General features: G+C 38.2%; 1 protein-coding gene across 2 annotated transcripts; it reads right to left on the reverse strand.

Annotated features, from left to right (window-relative positions):
- Positions 1-1531: 1531 nt before the first annotated feature.
- Positions 1532-22300, reverse strand: heatr3 (HEAT repeat containing 3). 2 transcript variants are annotated; one of them, NM_200889.1, is given in 15 exon segments: positions 1532-1806; positions 2163-2339; positions 4444-4587; positions 4681-4769; positions 4848-4984; positions 7557-7639; positions 8162-8316; positions 8563-8653; positions 10399-10709; positions 14719-14859; positions 15486-15595; positions 15901-16001; positions 16610-16697; positions 20395-20567; positions 22091-22300. In NM_200889.1, coding segments are annotated over 15 exon segments (2049 nt in total). In that variant the 5' UTR covers positions 22226-22300; the 3' UTR covers positions 1532-1692.
- Positions 22301-22898: the final 598 nt, after the last annotated feature.

A 22898-nucleotide genomic window follows, 5' to 3' on the forward strand; every position in this document is an offset into this window, starting at 1 on the left:
CCCAGACAAGGTTATCATACTGTTAGAATCTTATATCAGCCCATGCCTACATGATAATTTATAATAATTCTTATTGCGGATATCTACTTGATGGTAAAAAGGCAAAAGATGATTCTCAATCCTTTTAAATGTGATGTAAATGATGAAAAATGTAACAGTAAAAACATATTTCATAATCATTTAATATTCTTGTTTTAATTACAAGGTCACTTTTGACAACTTGTATCAATCATATTTTCTATAACTTTATATTGATTAGATTTGATAAATATTTTACTTATTTTGTGTTTACTCATTTCAAAATGTTTAATGTTTTTATTAAATTCAACGTTATATTTCTCACATTTTTTTCAATGCTTGTCCTCATGTTGACTCACCCAGCCCATTTATAAATGTAGATTTAAAATAGAAAGCTTGAAAATCCTTGAGCAATATTTAATAATTTCTTTTTGCTACAATTAGATATGCAAAGCTAATGGATCATGACTGTTTATGAGGTATATTAAGATAAGTAAAACATAAGATAACCTAACATATATACTACAACATTTCTACATAGACAGGTTTATGAGGGATCGAATACAACTAATAAACATCTGATAATCCACTGTTGCTCTGCTGTGGGCCATAAAGTGCAACATAAAAGCGTTTTGCTGTTCTCACATTATGATGGACTGGGTCAGAGGGGAAACTGAGCAACATAACAGTGTTCATAAAGTAATCTCCAGGCGCTGGTCTATCATCATTTCTCAGATACTCCTCTTTCAGGACAAAACAAGCTTTACCAAAGGTAGAATAACCTGGGCTTTAAAGAGAACTCTCTTATGGGACAGGGTGGCATTGTTTTGTTTGCTTTTTAACATACATGCTGAAATTTAGCTAAAAGACCTCTTAAAGGTAAAGTTCCCGCAGAAATTAAGATGTATTCCCCCCTATGTGGTTAATATGGAGTTTTTATTTTTTGGTTGAATACAAAAGAAGATAACTTGAAGAATGTAGGAAACCAGTAGTCACTGACATCCATAGTAGTAGGAATAAAATATCCTAATGAAAGTGAACGGCTGCCAGTTTGCAACATTTTTCAAAATATATTTTGTGTTAAACAAAAAAAGAAACCCGGAAACAAATGGAGGCTGAGTAAATGATGAAAAATTCAAAAGTTCACACTCAGATATTGCTTGATATTATAAGCAGGTTTTGCATGCTGTCCCAGGCCAGGAGAGAACTCTGAGCTCAGGGCTCATGTAAGGAGGTACAAGATCAGGTAGTTCTCAAGAGCTCCCCCTGGTAAAGGAGGAAAGGGGGTGGGGTGGGGGGATTCTTCAAAAAACAAAGGCGAGGGAGTAATGCTAGACGAGCTATTTACAGTGAGTTTGGAATAATCCAAGTAGTTTACAAATGATTACAGATGAGAGACCTGCCGCGATCAATCATATCACATGCTCCTCTCGAAATTAGTTTGTGAAACTTCATTTCATTTTTTGGGACAAACTGTGCTTTTAATTCTTAAAAGCACCACAAGAGGCCATACTGATAGTTAATGCTTTAATTAAAGCACTCATATGTTTGGTTTTACAAACATTATTTTATGTCTTCATTTCCTCACATAAACACTCTCACATAAAAATAAAACCAAAAAGGATTATAAACAGGAAATGCTAAATAAGAGTTGCTCTGCTGATCACTTAAATCTCATTTTCTTTGCAGGTTCTCCAAGTAGCCGATAAATCTCTTCAGGTTGATCCTTATGTTGTCCAGAACGCAAAGCTGATCAGGGCTGTATTTTCCTTTGCCTTCTTTTCGCAGCTGTGAGGAAACAAACGGTTAAACTGTGAAAAGCCTGCCATCTAAAGGCCGAAGAACATACAGAGATCCAGCAATGGCCATGCTGTGAATGGATAAAAGCAGCTGAAAAAGTACTTTAGAGTTATAAAGTAAAAGATCAGCCAACCAAAACAGATCTGTTGAGCTGGTTTTCAGAGCTTCTTTCTGTCAGGCAGAGATGTGCTTATGCAACAGAACTCAAGCTTGAACCTTGAGCTCAAGCCTGAACATGTATTGGGAGGTTTTTCTGATTTAATATTACAGCTTGGGCGTGTGAATGTGATGGATGAGTGCGCTTGTATATTCCTGGTAATATCTCTTGTTGGCTTTAAACAAACCTTGGCTCTAAACCCTGGTTGAAGGGCTTTGAGAGAAGAAAGCAGGTCAATATTTTTTGCAGCTTTCTCTGCTTCATCGCCATCGGCAAACACGTCGAAGAGAGCATCAAGAGCTTCCCCACACACTACCAGGTTTGCGTCCTTTGTTGCTACATTTAGTAATGCATTTCCAATCAGCTGCAAAAAGAAATAGGGACAATTGTACATGCAATGTGATGACAAATACACTCCAACAACACTGTTCACTGATTAACTTCAGAACGCACAGGCATATTTTATCATACATTTTTCATTTGTACATCAAAATATTTAATATACATCAAAGTGCTGTATAATGGCATAAATGAAGCCATTTGTAATAGTGAATACATTCTACTGAACATATTTAATAAAAACAATGCATTAAATTAGATAAGGTATGCAATATTTTTGTCCATGATAATATTCTGATGTTGTTTTAAGGTTGGGAGCTGACATTCTCTCAAAAAATGACATTTGCTGTTTGTTCAAGCTTTTAAAAAATGAGCTGAATGAGATTTTTGGAGTGACAACTTAATAGTTTTATGTTCAGTTCAATTAAATTTGTTAATACTAATTAACTTTATTCCTTCATGTTGTCCCAACACAAATCACATTAACAGTGTTAAGCTTACTCTAATGCAACAAATATAAAAATTAAAACAAATCTTAAATATCTAAAAGCATAGCCTACGTTAAAATGCATTTAGAATGACCCAACTTTTCAAGTTATCCAAGCAAAATACACTCACTGGCCACTTAATCAGGTACACCTGTCCAACTGCTCATTAATGCAATTTTCTAATCTGCCAATTACATGGCAACTCAGTGCATTTAGGCATGAAGACATGGTCAAGACGATCTTCTGCACTTCAAACCAAATCACCATTAACTCAAATAACCATTTGTTACAACTAAGGTATGCAGAAAAGCATCTCTGAACGCACAACGCACCGAACCTTGAGGCGGATGGGCTACAGCAGCAGAAGACCATACCAGGTGCCGCTCCTGTCAGCTAAGAACAGCAAACTGAGGCTACAACTCACACAGGCTCACCAAAATTGGACAAAAGAAGATTGGAAAAACGCTGCTTGGTTTGATGAGTCTTGATTTCTGCTGCGACATTCGGATGGTAGGGTCAGAATTTGGAGTCAACAACATGAAAGCATGGATCCATCCTGCCTTATGTCAAGGGTTACAGACTGGTGGTGGTGATGTAATGCTGTGGGGGATTTTTTCTTGGCAAACTCTATGCCCATTAGTACCAATTGAGCATCGTGTCAACGTCACAGCCTACCTGAGTATTGTTGCTGACCATGTCCATCTCCTTATGACCACAGTGTACCCATCTTCTGTTCGCTACTTCTAGCAGGATGACGTGCCATGTCAAAGTGTGAATCATCTCAGACTGGTTTCTTGAACATGACAATAAGTTCACTGTACTCAAATGGCCTCCACATTAACCAGATCTAAATCTAATAGAGCACCTTTGGCATGTGGTGAAACTGGAGATTCGCATCATGGATATGCAGCCAACAAATCTGCAGCAACTGTGTGATGCTATCATATCAATAAGGACCTAAATCACTAAGGATTATTCCCAGTACCTTGTTGAATCTATTCCACGAAGGATTAAGACAATTCTAAAGGCAAAAGAGGGTCCAATCTAGTATTAGTAGTAGTAGAATAGATTAGTGTATATCTCTGTAAGGGTTTTTTTGTTTTTACATTTATAGAATATGCCATAGTTGAAAAGATGGTTCATCCACCCAAAAATGAAAATTCTATCTTTTAATCATCCTCCACTTGTTTCAAACAGGTTTGATATTATTTATTCTGTATAAAATAATGCAAGATATTCTTAAGAATGTTGGTGAAAAACACACTGACATCCATAGTATTTTCTGATCCTACTATAGATGTCAATGTTTTTTTTTTGTTGGCATTATTCAAAATATCTTGATTTCTGTTCAACAGAATAAATAAATTCAAAAAAGTCATAAAAGAACCATTTAACTGTGAAAAATGGTGAGGAAGTGTTTTGTTTTTGGGTTAACTATCCCTTTAAGTATACCATACAAGTAAGTGCATTTTCCCCAATATCAACATATCAACTTAATAGATCAACTAATAATTACATCATATTTTTTGACAATGCAGTTTCAAAAAGAGTTTCAAAACAGGCAAAGCATTTTGTGTGTGTGTGTGTGTTTGTCAGAGTAGTAAAGCAGCTTTCAGTAAAATTCTAACAATCAGTATTTACCTGCAGAGTGTCTGCTGTGTTTTTGTCTTTGGCAAGTGAGCTTCCTGTGATTCCAAGAATGGCCAGAGCGTTAACCTTCACACTGACCAGATCGCAGCTGGTGGCAGCCTCACAAAAACCCATTAGCTGGTGTGGAGTCATACACTGCAGAATTCATAAAAAAATGCAGTGTTTTAAAAAACAGACACTTAAAATATTTTCACTAAAGTATGAATTAATGAAGATTGTGGTTTTCACCTGAGAGATGTTTTTGGTAGCCATGATCTGTAGCAGAGATCGGAGAGCACTGGTCACAGCCTCCAGGAACTCCTCATCCTTTAAAACCTCTAGAAATTAATTTATAATAACAGAAAGTAAGCAACTGCACTGCTTAAAGTGAATAAAAACTAATCGGAGATGTCTACCTGCCGAGCTGAAGACCAGTGAGGAGAGGTGCTGAGCCACAGCCTGCAGACTTGAAGCGCCACCAAGAGAATCTGTGTCCATAGAGGAGAGGATATTATGGAGACATGTCAGTGCCCGACACTGCACCCGCTGCATCCTAGTAAAAAACCAAAGCACAACAATGTCAAATTTTAATTTTAATATACAGTACAAACCAAAAGCTTGGACACACCTCATTCAAAGAGTTATTTAATTTAAAGACTATGAAAATTGTAGATTCACACTGAAGGCATCAAAACTATGAATTAACACATGTGGAATTATATACATAACAAAAAAAAAGTGTTAATCTACTTTAAGTCTGTCATATTCTAGGTTCTTCAAAGTAGCCTCCTTTTACTTTGATTACTGCTTTGCACACTTTTGGCATTCTCTTGATGAGCTTCAAGAGGTAGTCACCTGAAATGGTTTTTACTTCACAGGTGTGCCCTGTCAGGTTCAATAAGGGGGATTTCTTGCCTTAGAAATGGGGTTGGGACCATGGCTGCGTCTGAAACCGCATACTTCCATACTATATAGTACACTAAAATGACTTACTACTTCCGGCGAGATTCTGAAGTGCGCATCCCATGCACGCTGCGCTATCCCATAATGCCCCGTGAGAGAATTCATGAATGGAAGTGAGGCGACGCAACTGACGCAGGTAGGTCACGTGACTATGACAAAATGGCGGATGTAGTACGTCCGAATTCCATTCATACTTTTCAAATTCATACTGTAAAGAACGTACTTTTCTAACGGCCGAGTAGTACGTTTAAATTCAAATGCAGTACCTACTGAGTAGTAGGCGGTTTCGGACGCAGCCCATCAGTTGTGTTGTGCAGAAGTCAGCTGATAGTACAAACACAGCTGATAGTCCTACTGAATTTGTGTTATGGCAAGACAAAAAAGCAGCTAAGTAAATAAAAAGGAGTGGCCATTATTACTTAAAGAAATGAAGGTCAGTCAGTCCGAAAAATTGGGAAAGCTTTGAAAGTGTCCCCAAGTGCAGTCACAAAAACCATCAAGTGCTACAAAGAAACGGGCTCACATGCAGACCACCCCAGGAAAGGAAGAACAAGGCTGTTTCTCAATATGCGTACCGCAAGAACGGAAGATGTGTGAAACTTGCCGGATGTGATCTTGATATCGAGGATGCACTGATGCAGACTTGAGCACCAAACTCGCTCTGGAATTCCCAGACGTCATTGCGACTGGATGTGGGAAGTGCAGCATTTTTTATAGGTTTATTATTAAAGTTAAGAGATATCATTTATTTACCTCAGGAGTTTCCCTAAAGCAGGGGTGTCAAAGTCAATTCCTTGAGGGCCATAGCCCTGCAGATTTTAGTTCCAGCCCTGCTTCAACACACCTATCTGTAGGTATCAAACAAGCTTAAAGCCCTCAAATAGTTGGATCAGGTGTGTTTAATTAGGGTTAGAACTAAACTCTGCAGGGCTACGGCCCTCCAGGAACTGGCTTTGACACATGTGCCCTGAAGGAAATGGTGAAAGTAAACATTACCATGGATATCTTAATAAAGAAATAAACACATTAAGGGTGTTTGTTAGCTGAAATTCGTATTAAAATCTGTTTTATTTATATTTTGCAGAGTATATTTGTAATGTTTTAATGCCAAGTACATATTTTGAAGAGGGGAACAACAATATATCATTGTATGAATGCTGCATTGTTTAAATAATTTACCATTTAAAACGCGCGAAGGATGTGTGACCATCAGAAAGACCGCAGCATCTCATTTCTCAAAGGACGCGTTTTCTGCCCACGCGGTCTCCTGAGTGTGTTCCGAGGACACCTGGCAAGACCGGTCTGTGCAAGAACGCAAGTCAGTTCTCTGCGTTCTTGGAATTGAGAAATAGCCCAGAAGTCACCTCTGCTGCAGAGGATAAGTTCATCCGAGTCACCAGCCTCAGAAATCGCAGGTTAACAGCAGCTCAGATTAGAGACCAGGTCAATGCCACACAGAGTACCAGCAGCAAACACATCTCTAGAACAACTGTTAAGAGGAGACTGTGTGAATCAGGCCCAGATGGTAGAATATCTGCTAGGACACCACTGCTAAGAACACGCAACAAGCAGAAGAGACATGTTTGGGCTAAAGAACACAAGGAATGGACATTAGACCCGTGGAAATCTGTGCTTGGCTCTGATGAGTCCAAATTTGAGATCTATTTCCATCAGGTTTGCATTTAGCTGCACCATAATTTATTTTTCAACAGGAACATGAATCCAACCACACCTCCAGGCTGTGTAAGGGCAATTTGACCAAGGAGAGTGATGGGATGCTGCGCCAGATGACCTGAACCCAATCAAGATGGTTTGGGGTGAGTTGGACTGCAGAGTGAAGGCAAAACGGCCAACAAGTGCTAAGAATCTCTGGGAACTCCTTCAAGACTATTGGAAGACCATTTCAGGTGAAGAAAATGCCAAGAGTGTGCAAAGCAGTAATCAAAGCAAAAGGTGGCTACTTTGAAGAACCTAGAATATGACATACTTTCAGTTGTTTCACACTTTTTTGTTATGTATATAATTTCACATGTGTTAATTCATAACTTTGATGCCTTCAGTGTGAATCTACAATTTTCATAGTCAAGAAATAAAGAAAACTCTTTGAATGAGAAGGTGTGTCTAAAGTCTACAAACTATTTTAAAAAATAAGTGTACATTACTTTTTCAAGAGGCATTTCCAAGAAGAATCTTTGCTACAGAGCTCAAGTGCAGCAGCACTAGGGAACTCAGCCTTCTTCAACACCTGAAATAAAATCATTTAGTGAAGTAAATGCACTTATCTTTGACACAAGAACAGCAACTTAAATGTATTATACAGGCGGCTTTTTGTGTTTTTGACAACTCTTTGTGTATTTCAAGGGGTTGTAGAATAAAATTACGGATTCCCCACCCAAGGTCGACTTACAGGGTTTCTGCAGGTTTATAAAGGCAAAGTTAAGGGACAAGTGAAGGAAAGTGAACACATAATTTGAAGAGAACACAAAAGGTTGATGCATTCTCTCAATGTGAATTTGTAGGTGAAACAATGTTTTAGCAACACTTCAATGTTTTGTACGGGTTCTCATTATTTTTTATTCACTGGATAAAAATAAATAAAGGTTTAAATAACTCTGTTCCCAAATACAGAATATGGAAATAACTCTTACTGTACCCTCTGGTTACATTGTAAAAATAATGAGATAATTTATTATCAATTTTGTTTTGTTTCTGAGATCAAATGTCTAAAGATCTTTAAATGTTACTTTTATTGCTATTAACAATGTACCTGTTGAGGCATGCTGTGGTTGAGCAGGACTGTGTGAAGTTCAGCAGACAGACAGAGAGGAGAGAACAAGCTGGAATTAGTGTCTGACATCCCATCAGCACACATTTCGCTCTCATCGCTGCTGGACATCTCCTCCCATTCATCATCAGAGGGCTCTGTACACACAAAAATACAGACACATAGACAGAGAGAGAGAGAGAGAGAGAGAGAGAGAGAGAGAGAGAGAGAGAGAGAGAGAGAAAGAGAGAAAGAGCCAATATCCTGTCACATTATCCTCTGCCTCATCTTTGCCGACACATACAATGAAATCATTCCTCCAATTTTAGCACATTTACTGGCTACAATATTCATGTCTTGCCTCAAGCACCAGCTCACATATGAACACACACACACACACTCACCATCAGAGCAGCACATGTTGACGATGATCTCCAGAGACGTTTGCTGTGCTGACAGCAGTGCTTTAGCCTCTCGCAACTCCAGTCGGTCTCGCTAGAAACCCACAGGCACACAAACAAAAAGTATTTGTTGAGGGTCACCAGTAATAAACACATATAGTGATGGTTGAATTTTTTAAACATTTAAAGGGATAGTTTATGCAAATATATAGATGTCCTCAACATATACTGGTTCCAGACAAATTTCCAGTAAATTTCTTTCTTCTGCTGAAAAAAAAAAATCAAGCCATAGACTTTCATAATAGGAACAATAGGCTGCTTTTCCAGCATCCTTCAGTATGTCCTTCTTTGTGTTCAACCGAAGACAGAAGTTCAAACAGGTTTGGAACAAATGGAGGATAACTAAATGAAGACAATTATTATTAATTTTTTTTTTGGGTTAACTCTCCTTTTAAATGAGTGATTCAGCAATGTGAATAGGTCACGGCCCAGTACTGACTCATGAAAGAGATGCTACTGTATATGCAGTCCCACTATTGTGAGTTCCACCTTTAAGGACCAGTATCCATATTTGAGCACATCACGCACCAGGCGCAAAGTGCTATTGCACATTTGTTTGTATTCAAACATGGTTTTCTATGGGGACACTGGTCTGTGCTATAAATAAGATTAGAGACCTCTTCTTTAAGGCATTGATATAACTCGAGCAAAATTAAAGAACAAATTGACAATGTTTGAACAATTTGCTCCAATTGGTAAACACCTTCAAACTATCGTTGTTTTGTGGCGACTGCATAATCGATACAGTAGTTTTGGCTCTGAGGCATCACCTTCATTAATGTACTAAAACTTCAGGTTCACTTATTTTGTTCAGTTCATCAAGGTCTGACATCCATAAATAAAAGGATGAACACATGGGGGAGATCTGTTATAGTAGAAATTAAAGCTCTACTTTTAATTGAAAGTGATGCCAGCACTCTTGGCTCTGCAAACATGGTCTGCTTTGGTTCCAGACACAAAATAGGTCACAAATATGAGGAGCTGGATCAAATCTCACCTTGAACTTTTAATAAGGACAACATCAAGAACACCCAATGGGCAAATCAACAGCAAAAGCAGCTCAGAGAGGTTACAGCAGCCCTACACACTCATATACACAAGTGGAGACAGTCACACTGTGTTTAGAGATTGAGGACCATCTGGCTCTGAGGGACAGATGTGCCGTCACTGGAGTTTACATGGGGTGAGGGAGGAGGAGTGCAGTAGGGAAAGCCTTTCCTCACACTGGTCAAATCTGAGTCATGTGACACATTACGCCAATAGTCTGTCTGTTGAGGAATACAGTCGAGACTTACTTTAATATGCATCTGTGACCTCCATATGCACTCTAATCCAGTTATTGTAGGGGGGCTTCGGGATGACATAAATGCAGAGATGCTCCAGTCTAATGCTAAGTATTGGTGTAAGCCCTGAGACTGCCATTCTTTGACCAAATCTGATATTGTGTGTAATATGTTCTGTGTTACTGCTAAACCCCACACAATGATTAAACATAAAAAGCACTGCAAATTACAATTATTATAAATGGTATATTAGAAATATTTCACTACATTAAAGTCTTCTGAGATCACACATCAGATGTGAGGTACAGATAAATATTTAAGATGAAGACACACAAATCCAGCAGTCTCATTCCACTGATGCACAAATTATGAGGTTTTCAAAATGAATGATCATGTTAATAAATTATAACGTTATTTTTCTGTGGACTGGCAGAAATATTTCAGAATTTTATAAATATGCAGAATAAAAGATAAGACATGGCAGATTATAACTCACAGGCAACAGATCGGAGATGTCGTTTTTGGTTCTTGACATTTGTACATTAGGCTTTCCTCCATTCCTCTTCTGATCATTCAATTCCTCCTCCATCTCTTCGACCTGAAGCCCTGCAGGCCGCTGGTCTGTGTGATGTGTCTCTGTGACAGATGTGGTGTCTTTAGACAGACGGGCAGATTCAGCTCGCCACAGTTGTGGGATCAGCTCTCCTGCGTCCAGACTGAGGCTGTGTGACAGTGTGCTGGCCAGTGCGGTCAGTGTGTGAGACTGCTGAGCTGAGGACAGACCGTTTTTCAGATTCCATAAAGATCCTGAAGGATGGAGGAAAGACAGACAACTGTTAATCAATCAAAACATCTATCAAATTCATGCTTCCACTTAGGGGTGGGGCGTATGACCAACATGCTACTTCACAGTATGAATAATTGTACCTCATAGTAATGATATACTTCATAATAAAGTTATTATTTTAATAGGTAGTTATTCCAGAAAACCAACAAAATAGAGATGAAATGAACTAAAATACTTCATAAATGAAAAGTACTTCACCTTTTTTTTTCCCTTTTTTTGGACCTTGTTAAATATAAAAATGGTGCACATTATTGGGTTTTTGTCCTTTTGTCTGAGCTGATGCAAATATCTATTCTGTTTGTGTGTTTTAGGAAAGAGTTAATTTAGAGGTTAATTTACAAAGATTTGAGATGTGTAGTCCCCATAAGTTTTAGCTTCCTAAAATAAATCAAAATCAGACTTGTGATTTCATGATCCCCAATTGATGCTTTTTTCCTAGCTAGAACTAAATTCTTTATCATTAATTTAATAACAATAGTCTCTGAATAATTGTATCATGGACCAGGCACTAGGACACAGCAGAGGGCTGATTAAGAGCAATTTACTAATGATACAGAAACAATAGAGCAGATACAAAATTAAGCACTATATGATTGGTGTCACAAGTCATCCATTTTTAAATATACTCTGACCAATATATTAAACAAGACTAAGAATGTTATCACATACATGTTGTTTGTGTATCTTCCTGGTCCACTTTGAAACTACTAAAGCCATATAGTTATGTTACTTTTTACCTTCATATTGAGGTGCTATACCTGTGGTTATGATCAACAAATTGAAAGCATATGAGGGTGTTACTATTTTGATGGAACTATTTCTGGGTAATGAATCTTAATTTACATCTGTAACATACTGGAAAAGTAGATTAGAGTGGCAAGAAACAATTCTGAGAAAATAAGGAGTCAGGCCCCGTTTACACTAGTGCGTTTTAGTTTGAAAACGCATAAGTTTTGCTACGGTTACGCCATCCATCCACACTACGCCGGAGTTCTCGAGCGCCGAAAACGGAGCTTTTTGAAAACGCTGGAAAGGCCGTTTTCATTCTAAAACGCTGCTGCTCCATCTCAGTTTGGATGGGGAAAGACGGAGACAACTGAAAACGGAGGCGGGGCTGCAAACGTTCGCCTATCTGATTGGGGCTTTTCCTCAATATTAAGTAGCCCACACACAGTTCAGTCTCGCATCCTCTTCTTGTAAGTTAAGACTTCGCAAGTTTGATCAAGGCTGCAGTCTCCCCCTTCTCAGTTTGATATGGAAAACATACAGAGGACACGGGTAAATCTTCAAAGGGAACAGTGTACTTTATAACTTCATTCACATCACCTTGGCTACGTTGTTTCACTTTCTCAAAAATAAAATGTAAACATGATTTAAGGAACTGCCTATTTTCTTTTTAATATTAGCAACTTCACAGACAGCAGAAATGTTGAGGCGTCGTGCTGCATGAGCGTCATCTTCACTGTGTGGATATTTATAACAAAACGGAGCCTATAACAACTGCCTCCTTTCAATTTCAGTGAAAATACGAAACGCACCCTCTCTTTTGCTGAATATCAGTTTTAATAATCGATAATTATAAAAGTATATAAACATACAATAAGTTAATACATTGTGGGAAATAAAGGCAAGCGATCAGTCAATGTACCTGGATTAATCATTAACTTATCTTTGCGCTTAACCAAAACATGTTACCCGTGAACAAGTAACTTAATAGATTCCAATGACCAAAGTCAGGGAATTGGCCTATGTCGTTAGATAAAGACAACAACATGAATGAAATATCACGTTTAGCAAATATAGTGAGATTAGATCCAGCGGGAGATGCTTGATGAGCAGTCCGACAAGCAGAGCTCTCATCTGGGTAGAAATGCTGGAGCGCTTGCTCGAGAGTGTGTGTGTGGTCACGTGATGTGCGTTTTCAGCGTCTTGGTGTGGACGGAGAGCTGTTCAGAAACGCTGAGTAAAACGAGAGTGTGGACGCGGATCGTTTTCATTCTACAACGCCGTTTTAAAACTAAAACGCACTAGTGTAAACGGGGCCTCAGTTCTCTGCCAGCATCCTTGTGGAAAAGTTTGTAAAATATCACAAACTACAAGACATCATCCCACCCAACAAACGACTTGCAAATGACCTGAATGAGTTTTACTGCAGGTTTGAGAAAGCACCCCACACCCACTCTGAACTGCTCTTTACACCACCATTAACACCTCCACCACCCCTCATCTCTCCCATACCTGCTCTTTAGTTCAGTGAAGATGATGTGTGCAAGGTCTTCCGGAAACAAAAGAGAAAAAATTGTATAACGCCACCCTGTCTAAAATCCTGCGCTGAACAACTGGCCCCCATCTTCACCCTGATCTTAAACAGATCATTGGAGCTGTGTGAAGTGCCCTCCTGCTTCAAACGCTCGACCATCATCAGGACATCACTGAATCCTCACTGGACTTTCTTCAGTTTACCAACAGAGCAAACAGATCTGTGGATGATGCAGTCAATATCGGACTGCATTATGTTCTGCAACACCTAGACAGACCAGGGACAGATGTGAGGATCTTGTTTGTTGACTTCCGCTTGGCTTTCAACTCTATTATCCCAAAATTTCTCCTGCCCAAATTAACTCAGCTCTCCATGCCCACCTCTGTCTGTCAGTTGATCAACAGCATCCTAAAGGACAGGCAGCAACTGGTGAAGCTGGGAAAATTTTCACCCAGTGCCCACACAATCAGCACAGGTGCCCCCCAGGGGTGTGTCCTCTCCTTACTGCTCTTCTCCCAGTACACGAATAACTGCACTTCAAAGGATTCCTCTGTTAAGTTCGTAAAGTTCGCAGACAACCACATTTATCAGCCTCATTCAGGAAGGTGACAAGTCTGCTTAAAGACAGGAGGTTAAGGAACTGGCTGCCTGGTACAGTCACAACGACCTGGAGCTCAACACGCTCAAAACAGTGGAGATAATAGTGGACTTCAGGAGAAACCCCCCTGGTCTTCCCTTATTGAGCATCATGGACAGCATTGTGGCAGCATTGGTTATTCAGGTCCATGAGCACTACCATATCTCAGGACCTGAAATGGGACACTCACATTGACTCCATTGTCAAAAAAGCTCAACAAAGGCTGTACTTCCTTCGTCAGCTAAGGAAGTTCAACCTCCCAAATGACCTGCTGAAAGTTCTACACCTCCATAATTGAATCAGTCCTCTACACGTCAATAACTGTCAGGTTTAGCTCAGCTACCAAATCTGACCTTCGTAGACTACGTCGAAAAGTTCGGATTGCTGAGCGAATCACAGGTACAACCTTCCCTACTCCCCAAGAACTATACTTATCCAGAGCAAGCAGAATGGCTGCCAAAATCACTCTGGACCTCTCACACCCAGCACACTGCCTCGTTGAACTGTTCCCTTCGGGTCAATGCTACAGAGCACAGCGCACCAGAACAGCTCGACACAGAAACAGTTTCTTCCCTCAGGCAATCCATCTCATGAACACTTGATGATAATAATTATGAAACAAACATCACGACTTGCTTTACACTTTTTACACACATATACACTTATTTAATAACATACTTTACATGCCAGTTTGCACATAACAGCTGCACATATAACATTATATATAGTAACACACCTGTACATACTCGTATCAATTTGTTTATTTGCATTTACTACTTCTATTTTTAAAATATACTCATTATCTGTTTTTTGACCTCTCTTTTATTCTGTTGACTGTAGAAGCTCTGTCACGAGAACAAATTTCTCGTAACTTAAGATTCAGTTACTCTCAACAAAACTTAATATTATTAATGATACATATGCAGCACTACCAGGTCAGGTGCTGTTGCCACAATCTGTAAAATTTAATGACACCAATGCTCTTAAATGTTAGGATCGAGTCCACACTTAAGGTCTGACGCAGTAGGCCTGTACATATATTTAATGGACCACGTGCCATGTGTTGTTTTACCTGCAGCCAGTGTGCGCAGGAGAATGTTCTCCATACTGGTGTGTGTGGAAGACAGAATGTTGTCCAAGACCCCAAACACAGCTGCATTCCCACTGCGTATCAGCTCTGAGTTCTCCTCTGTTACTGTGTGCAAACAGTGGGCTAGAGAGAAGAAAGCACACACTCAAACAAACCACAGCAATAATGATAGTAAGAGAATGACTGAAAATCAGCATTGAAACATTTCTGTATCTGTGGCTGGAAATGAGTCTCTTATGCAGACCAATGTTTCACACATTTGATCAAAATACTATACAATAAGGTTTTTTTTAACACTTTAAATGACATTTTACATAGCAAGTAAAGACAATGTAGTTATTAGTTTGAAGGGCACAGGTAATATCAATATGTTATGTCTACATAAATTCATAGTGAGCATATAAAAAACAGCAAGTTTTGTTCAAAGAAGCAATCTTGATTAAAACAAACATCAGTCAAAGTGCTCAGACAAAAAATCCAAACAAAACATTTTCATACTCCACTCAGACATCTGCAAACATAACTGAATATATCTTAAAATGTATACATGTTATTTATACATATTTTTATTTCTGAGATGGCGAAACAGAATTATTTCAGCAGTCATTATTGCAGTTTTCACAATCACATGATCTTGTTGCTGATTTGGTGCTTTTGAATTCTAATTTATCAGAGCTAAAAACAATGTTAAAAAGTTGTGCTCCTGGACCTTTAAAGTTTGAATAGATGACCATAATAGTGTGTGTCACCTGCTGATATTGCCAGCTCCATATTCTGAGGGTGCTTTTGTAGACATTGTAGAAGAACATCCACAAGTCCAGCCTTGTTAAACACGGACACTGCTGTGCTGCTGCTCTCACTACACAACCAAACAAACAAAAAAAGACAGAAACACAGATAACATGAATTGGTACTTTTTAAATGTGGCAATTGATCAAACTAACTATAAGTGTCATTTTCACCTTGCAAAATACAGCCAATAAATAAAGCATGATGATATGCTGTCATATCACAGGTGGTGACAAAATACACATACATGAAAAAAAAAATGTTAAAGCTAATATTAACTAATTTTGTTAATATACATGTGAGGTGTAAACATCAATCAGTGTTGACCACCTATTTGTGACTTGGTCCTTGCTTTCAGTTTAAGTTCATTCTTACCAGAGGTTCCAAAGTAAATTGACTGCTTCATTGGCGACATCTTCCACTGAGGTTTTCTGTCCTTTCTTAGAAGGAGAGTTCACGCCAAAGCCTGCACAGCACTGTTCTCCACAAAAACACACAACACAGACACACACTTATTAAATAGAGCTTTTTACAATATAGCTACACATTAATGAAATGGCAAAAATATCATATCAAGATTATGATCTAAAATCCTATTACAATTCTTTCATTCTGTTTCACATGTTACTAAGCAGTTCAGCCATCCTACCTGCCCTATGACCCCGGATGTGCCTGTGCTTTGTTTCAAACGGAGGAAGTTGTGCACCGGTAACAGAGAAACACATCAGCGCACAGTGCTTGTGAATGCACACCCTATACTGACACTGAGGAGAAGAAACTGTTGAATAAACTTGTTATTTTTGTTGTAAACTAAACTATTCTTGTAGCTTTGTAATATGATATTTTTTTTTGTTTCTACACTTAATTCAGTAACTTTGCTATTTATGGAGGAGGATGGAGCTCTCAGATATTACCTAAAATATCTTCATTTTTGTTCTGATCATGAATGAGAATCTCAGGGGTTTGGAACAGCATGAGGGTGAGTAAACAAGATTTTTATTTTTGGGTGAACTATACGACTTCATGTTGATTTTATGTTGTCATGCAAGTAACAGTTTGAACTGAGTTGTTTCAGCATTCATACCTCCCTCAGGAGAGCAGACAGAGGCGTCAGCACATCCTGTCTCACCATGTCCTCACATACTTCAGGACCTCCACTGGCACTGAGATTCCTGTAAATAAATAAGTGTAGTTTTACTAAATTAACCTAGCAATAATGTTATACAATAAGCTGATTGTAGGACTAACTACTGCAGGAGAAATTCTTAAATTCTTAAAGTCTTACATATTTCATTGCAGGTTGTTGTTAGAGGTTTTAAGGTGAAAAACAGAAAGAAAACCATTTTATGAGAATAAAATACCCTGGTTATTTCTTTTAATTCATGTCTCAGAAATTCTTTTTTGTAATTTCACCACAGTAAAAACAAATTTTACTGAGATTAAAACTATCATTGCTTTTTCCTGTAAGCATGTCAAAGCTGCTGATGCTAAATTAAATCTGTTTGAAAAACTTAAGCAAATCCATAACAGAAGGCTATTGCCTTTGTTTGGAAAAAAAAAGCCACCATAAAATATTTCATGTTCACCAATATGGATGAGAACAAAAAATACATGAGAAGAGACTAGACTTCAAATATGAAATAATTAGCATAAAGATGACACAAATATTTATTACACCGCTAAGTCTAAAATACTTAATTGTGATTCATTAGTCATGTCGTGCATTTCCAAAATCCGTTTGATAACAAACTGTAGTCTGTAACGGTGACAAATTGGATTTTGAGGGCTTGTTACAGTTTTTACGTTTAAACAGCTACTAGACTTCAGTATAAACAGAATTGTTATACTGCTTCTTTTTTACTGAATTCTATCAAAAAAATTATATGTATATTTTGTGTTAAATTTTATTTACTCATGTCATATGCATGTGTTTATGAATCAGAATAATTAAAAATAATCAGTTGGTTGTATCTGATGAATAATTCCTTCCCTTTGCAAGAGGGTCCTGATTTATCCGCTCAGGGTTTATACTGCTATAGCAATCAGATGGCTGTATATAATCCATTAATTAACATATGAAGAGTTCAGATGCAAAAACATCTAAAAGCCATTTGAAATGTCCTTCAACTCTAAGCATTTTTATCATGGTCCTGTCTGTAGGTTCAGTAATTTCAAGTTTATGGCAAAAAATACACTCCACTAAAGGTCTTTAAAATAAAATAACTCTACATAAACATAGGTGTCTGAAAAAAGTACTCATTTTCTATAGAAATTTCTGACGGCACAAAGAGGTTTTTGTATCTGAACTCTTTATATATAGTCTGCATGAAGTTTCAAACTGCTTGCAATTCAAATCATGTTGTGTAAAATGTGGTCTGATTAAAAATAACATTGGCAATTACCTACAGCCAATGAGAGATCAGCATCCACTAGTTTAAGTACGTGCAGGCCGGCGGGAGGTTGAGGGAGAAGTTAAAGGCACTCATTTCCAGTTTATTTTGAACCATGAAATGATGGACAAACTAGTGTAAATTTGGCAAGAGCACCTGTTTGACGTGTCATCTGAGCAACTGGGTCAAAAAAGAAAAAGCCAGGGGCCTCATGTGCAAAGACTTGCGTTGAATTAATACGAAAACATTGCGTACGGACAAAGCTGTAAATGTGCGTACGCAGTAAAAAAATCAGATGTATGAAACACTGCATACGCGAAATCCCACGCATATTCTCTTTGTACATCCAAATTAACATGAAACTGAGCGCAAGAGCAAAAAAACCCTCCCAGCCTCCTCCCCCGTATGAATATGGTAATGACTACACTTTAGCAAAACCAAACAAAAAAGCAATGGCAAAAGCAAGTAAGAAAAGAAACTTCACAGAAAGTGAATGGGAGGTGCTCCTTTAGGAGGTAAACCGGAGAAAAATTGTGTTATTTGTAAGTTTGTCCTGTGGAATTAATAACAAAAGAAAACAAATTGGGATAGTTTAGCTGATACAGTTAACGCAGTGGGGTCTGAAAATCGCACTGTGAGTGAATTAAAAAAGAATTGGTCTAATGTAAAGGTGCAGGTTAAGATGAGAACAACGGTGCACCGTCAAAGTGTGGACCGAACAGCCCAAAGAACATGGGATGCTGAACTAACACCTTTTGAGGAGAGAGTTGCCTAAATTGTGGGCGACACTTTACTGTCTGGAGTAGTATCTGTGTCTGTGGGAGACACAGATGTATTAGAGGGACACTTTGTTAGGGCGGTAAAACAGCACTCCTCTGCTCTCAAGGCAGTGCCACCGGCATTTCAGCTGCCTAATTGCCCGCTCTACAACTGATGAGTGCAAGAATGGGCATCATTGTATCTGCACTCTTGGTCAGTTTGTGGGTTGTTGAGGAGTGTTAACAGCTACGACTTTAATGGATAACCGCGGTCTGCTGATATGCAGTTAAATAATTATGCTCAATAAAAATGAAATAAAATAAAAAACTTAGCTGGAGGCGATGCAGTGGCGCAGTAGGTAGTGCTGTTGCCTCACAGCAAGAAGGTCGCTAGTTCAACCCTCGGCTGGGTCAGTTGCTGTTTCTGTGTGGAGTTTGCATGTTCTCCCTGCATTCGCTTGGGTTTTCTCCGGGTGCTCCGTTTTCCCCCACAGTACAAAGACATGCAGTACAGGTGAATTGGGTAGGCTAAATTATCCGTAGTGTATGAGTGTGTGTGTGTGTGTATGGATGTTTCCCAGAGATGGGTTACGACTGGAAGGGCATTTGCTGCATTAAAACATGCTGAATAAGTTGGCGGTTCATCTCGCTGTGACCCCGGATTAATAAAGGGACTAGGCCGAAAAGAAAATGAATGAATGAATGAATGAATTTAGCTGGAATAATATCTTTAAATACATAACTCACCAAGAACTACCCATCGCGCACCCTGCCACCTGGGAGCCTTCGGATTTGACCATTATCAATGTCATCTAAAAAGGCCAACACCGCCATTGCCATAGACTAAGGGTTGCATACATTTGCACATGCATTTATATGTTCTAAATCACATAATTGGTAAGAGTTACCTCAATTAACCTATTTTATCAATTAGAAATTAATAGCAATGTTTTTCACATGTGTTGGTGCGGTACTTTGTAGTGTGCAATTTAACAATTGCCTCTAGGAGTCGCCTATAGAAAATAAAACAAACACAAAAAAAGAAATGCATGTACGCCAGACATGAAGTTGGTACAGCAACGCACATTCTCACATTAATTTCATCGTTAGTAAATCCAAATGTGAGCGTGAAACCTGGCTTACGCAAAGTATTTGTGTATATGCAGCGTTGATTCATGAGGCCCCTGGTGAGCAAAGCCCTGCAAACCCAGGTGAGCAAAATAAGTAGATTTTCTACCCTCCTAAAGGCTTCTTTCTCATTATGTAGCGAATACGAAAAGATATACTGCGTGACCTTGCGTTGTGTCCATGTCACTTCTCGCGTGTGTTTGGTTGTAAGATGTAGTTTTTGGACAGAGACAAAGTTGTCTGCGATTCTTCCTATCATAAAGTCATGCGGTGTGAAACCCCCTGTCGCCAATCCATCTTGCAGTGTTAACACAGCAGTGACTCAACACTAGTGCAGATAGTCATGTATTGTGAAAACACCTGTGACATGACTACTTTGAAAATGTTGCAGTCTGAACTTGGCCTTACTGTATATCAAATGCATGTACATTGTCATTCTAATCATTTCTGTTTTTTTTTTTTAATTACAAAAACCTTTAAAACAGTTAAGAAACTTTAAAATCTTTGAGAGAGAATACTCAGACATTTACATCTACATATGTCACCTTCAATTCACAGTTCAGATCTAGAGTCAGTGTCATTTGTGCATGTACCTGAGCGCTCCTGTAGCAGTTTCTCTGACCGTCAGGCTGTGATCAAGCAATAAAGGTCCAATTTTCCTCACTGCATCTCTTTGGAGGAATCCTGGTAAGGTTTGATTCTCCTGGACAATCCGAGAGATACTGGCACAGGCATACTCGCGCACATCTGCTGAGGGACTCTGCAACTAGAAACAAACAAACAAACAAACAAATAAATAAACACACACACACACACACACACACACACACACACACACACACACACACACACACACACACACACTATGAGAGTCACATTTAAATTAAGATATATCGGAATACCTCAATAGGGGCTGAGGAAAAACTGGCTGTTTCAAAGCTGAAGAGTCGTCTACAGCTTGCTTAACAGATACACTAGTCAGTTAAGCTGTGAACTGGAAGCTTGCTGACTCGTTTCCTCTATTCAACTTGCTACTATCCATTCATCCCATCATTCAAAGAGCAGACACACTTGCGCATGTGAGGGCATCACATTTTCACTGAAGATTTAATCATGGTGCATGATACTATCACAACATCATATGAAATGGTGAAAACAGGTACAGAAATAGAAAAAAACAACAACTCTGATTTATTGTACAGAGAGTTTTAGAGAAACTCAAAGTTTCAAACTAATTAAATTGCAAAAGGATTACAAAGAGTTCAATATACAATAAAGTTTGTGGTGGTAAATAAAAAAATTACTAACAATATTTAATGTAATGTAATGTATTTTTTTGTCAGCAACTAAGGCTATTTTCATGGGAAGAACATTTCAATAATAAATAAACAGTTAAGAACAACAAACAAATGAATGAATGAATACACAAGTTAAATAAGATTTTAAGTGTGAATACATAAGAATTCAAAATCTTTTCTGGTGTCACTTTGCTAAAATGTCCTTAAGAGAGTTAATTTCATAAAAAAGGCTTCTGATATCATTAAAAGCAGGACAGTCCAGTAAAATGTGTTTTACAGTAAGGGGAGTTGTGCAGAACAAACATTGAGTGGGGTCTTCATCTTTAGGTAAAAAGGCGTGAGTTTATCTTGTATGTCCAATGCGACATATGGTAAAAATCAACAATTAATAAATGACCTAAAATCAGTATTGACTTTGTTATGTAAATGTTAGTTTACAAATATACAGCTGAGCTTAATTCGTTATTAAATTTATTAAATAAAACAGTTGCAAGTTTTGATTTAAATGACTTGCTATATTAACATCATCTAATATGTGTTTTACAAGTTGTTTTCGCAAACTGTAGAGTTTAATTACCTAATGTTATCTAATGCTGACTTGCTGTAAAGTTTTAACAAATACCAGGTCTACCAAGAATCAGAGCATTATCAGTCAACATCTCTGCAAGTTTTTGGGCAGATTAACATGTCAAGATTTTGTTTCATATTAAAGTATCCAATGAAGCACATCAAAACAACAATTATCTGAATATTCTCAAAATGCACTGTAAAATATTGAACGATTAATAGTTTTTTCAAGGCATTTATGAGTGTTCATTATAACAATATCATGTTGTCTTTTCGACTATTATTAGACACGCTCAACACACAAGCCATATTTAGACACAAGTTACACTAATGTTGTTTAATCCACGTAATTCTGACATTCTGTTTTATAAAATAAAGCATTAAATATAAAAGAAATACTGTTGTGACAGTGGTGTCAGCTTACTTTTTCCAGTAGCTCAGCTGCCGGAGAGTCTTCTTCATCTTCTGCTTCTTCAACAGTGTTTTTAACAGCAGTTGCTGCAAGACCGTCGGGAGAAAACTGCGACCGTTTGAATTTAGGATTCTTTGTTTTTCCCATTGTTAACTGTTTTGACTACACTTGACGTGTAATATCAATTATCTTGTATTTTAAACTCGCGTAGACTCACAACACGAGCGACCATGTGGACGTACGTCGCTGCCGTAAAGTGAAATAAACTGTCGCGCGAAAACTGTCGTTGACAGTCGACAGCGCCACCCCGTGGAGCAAGCACGCTTCAGGTTTCATAGAGAAATCATAGAAATCATTGCACTCGACAAGAAGAGATCCTGGATGTCAAACGGTCAGTATCAACCCATGTGTTTCTCTGTCTGAAATACCCACCGAAGAAACCATGAATCTAAATCAAACCGATTTGATCTGTATACAGATAAACTACTCCAGGAGAGCCCATGTCTAATCTCAAACTGTAATTTAGCCAAGAGTGAATTTGTCCACATGGAGCTTCAGATCTGTCTGAACGGTCCCTCTCAGAAAACTTGAATAATGAACAAACCTGAAACTTAAGCATCCAAACCCTAACTGTAGAGAAATGAGTTAATATTACTCTCTACCTAAATGTAGGGGAGAATAGGCCATAAAGTGCTTCCTCAGTTTGTGAGTCATAAATCCATTTATGGTTCAGAGTATTTTACCCCAATTATTTTCAGACCAGCATATGAATATAGCAAGGGACCAGCAAAATAGAATCAAAACCTTTCCAGCATAATAG

Source organism: Danio rerio, chromosome 7, assembly GCF_049306965.1.
Source record: "Danio rerio strain Tuebingen ecotype United States chromosome 7, GRCz12tu, whole genome shotgun sequence".
Lineage (NCBI taxonomy): Eukaryota > Metazoa > Chordata > Actinopteri > Cypriniformes > Danionidae > Danio > Danio rerio.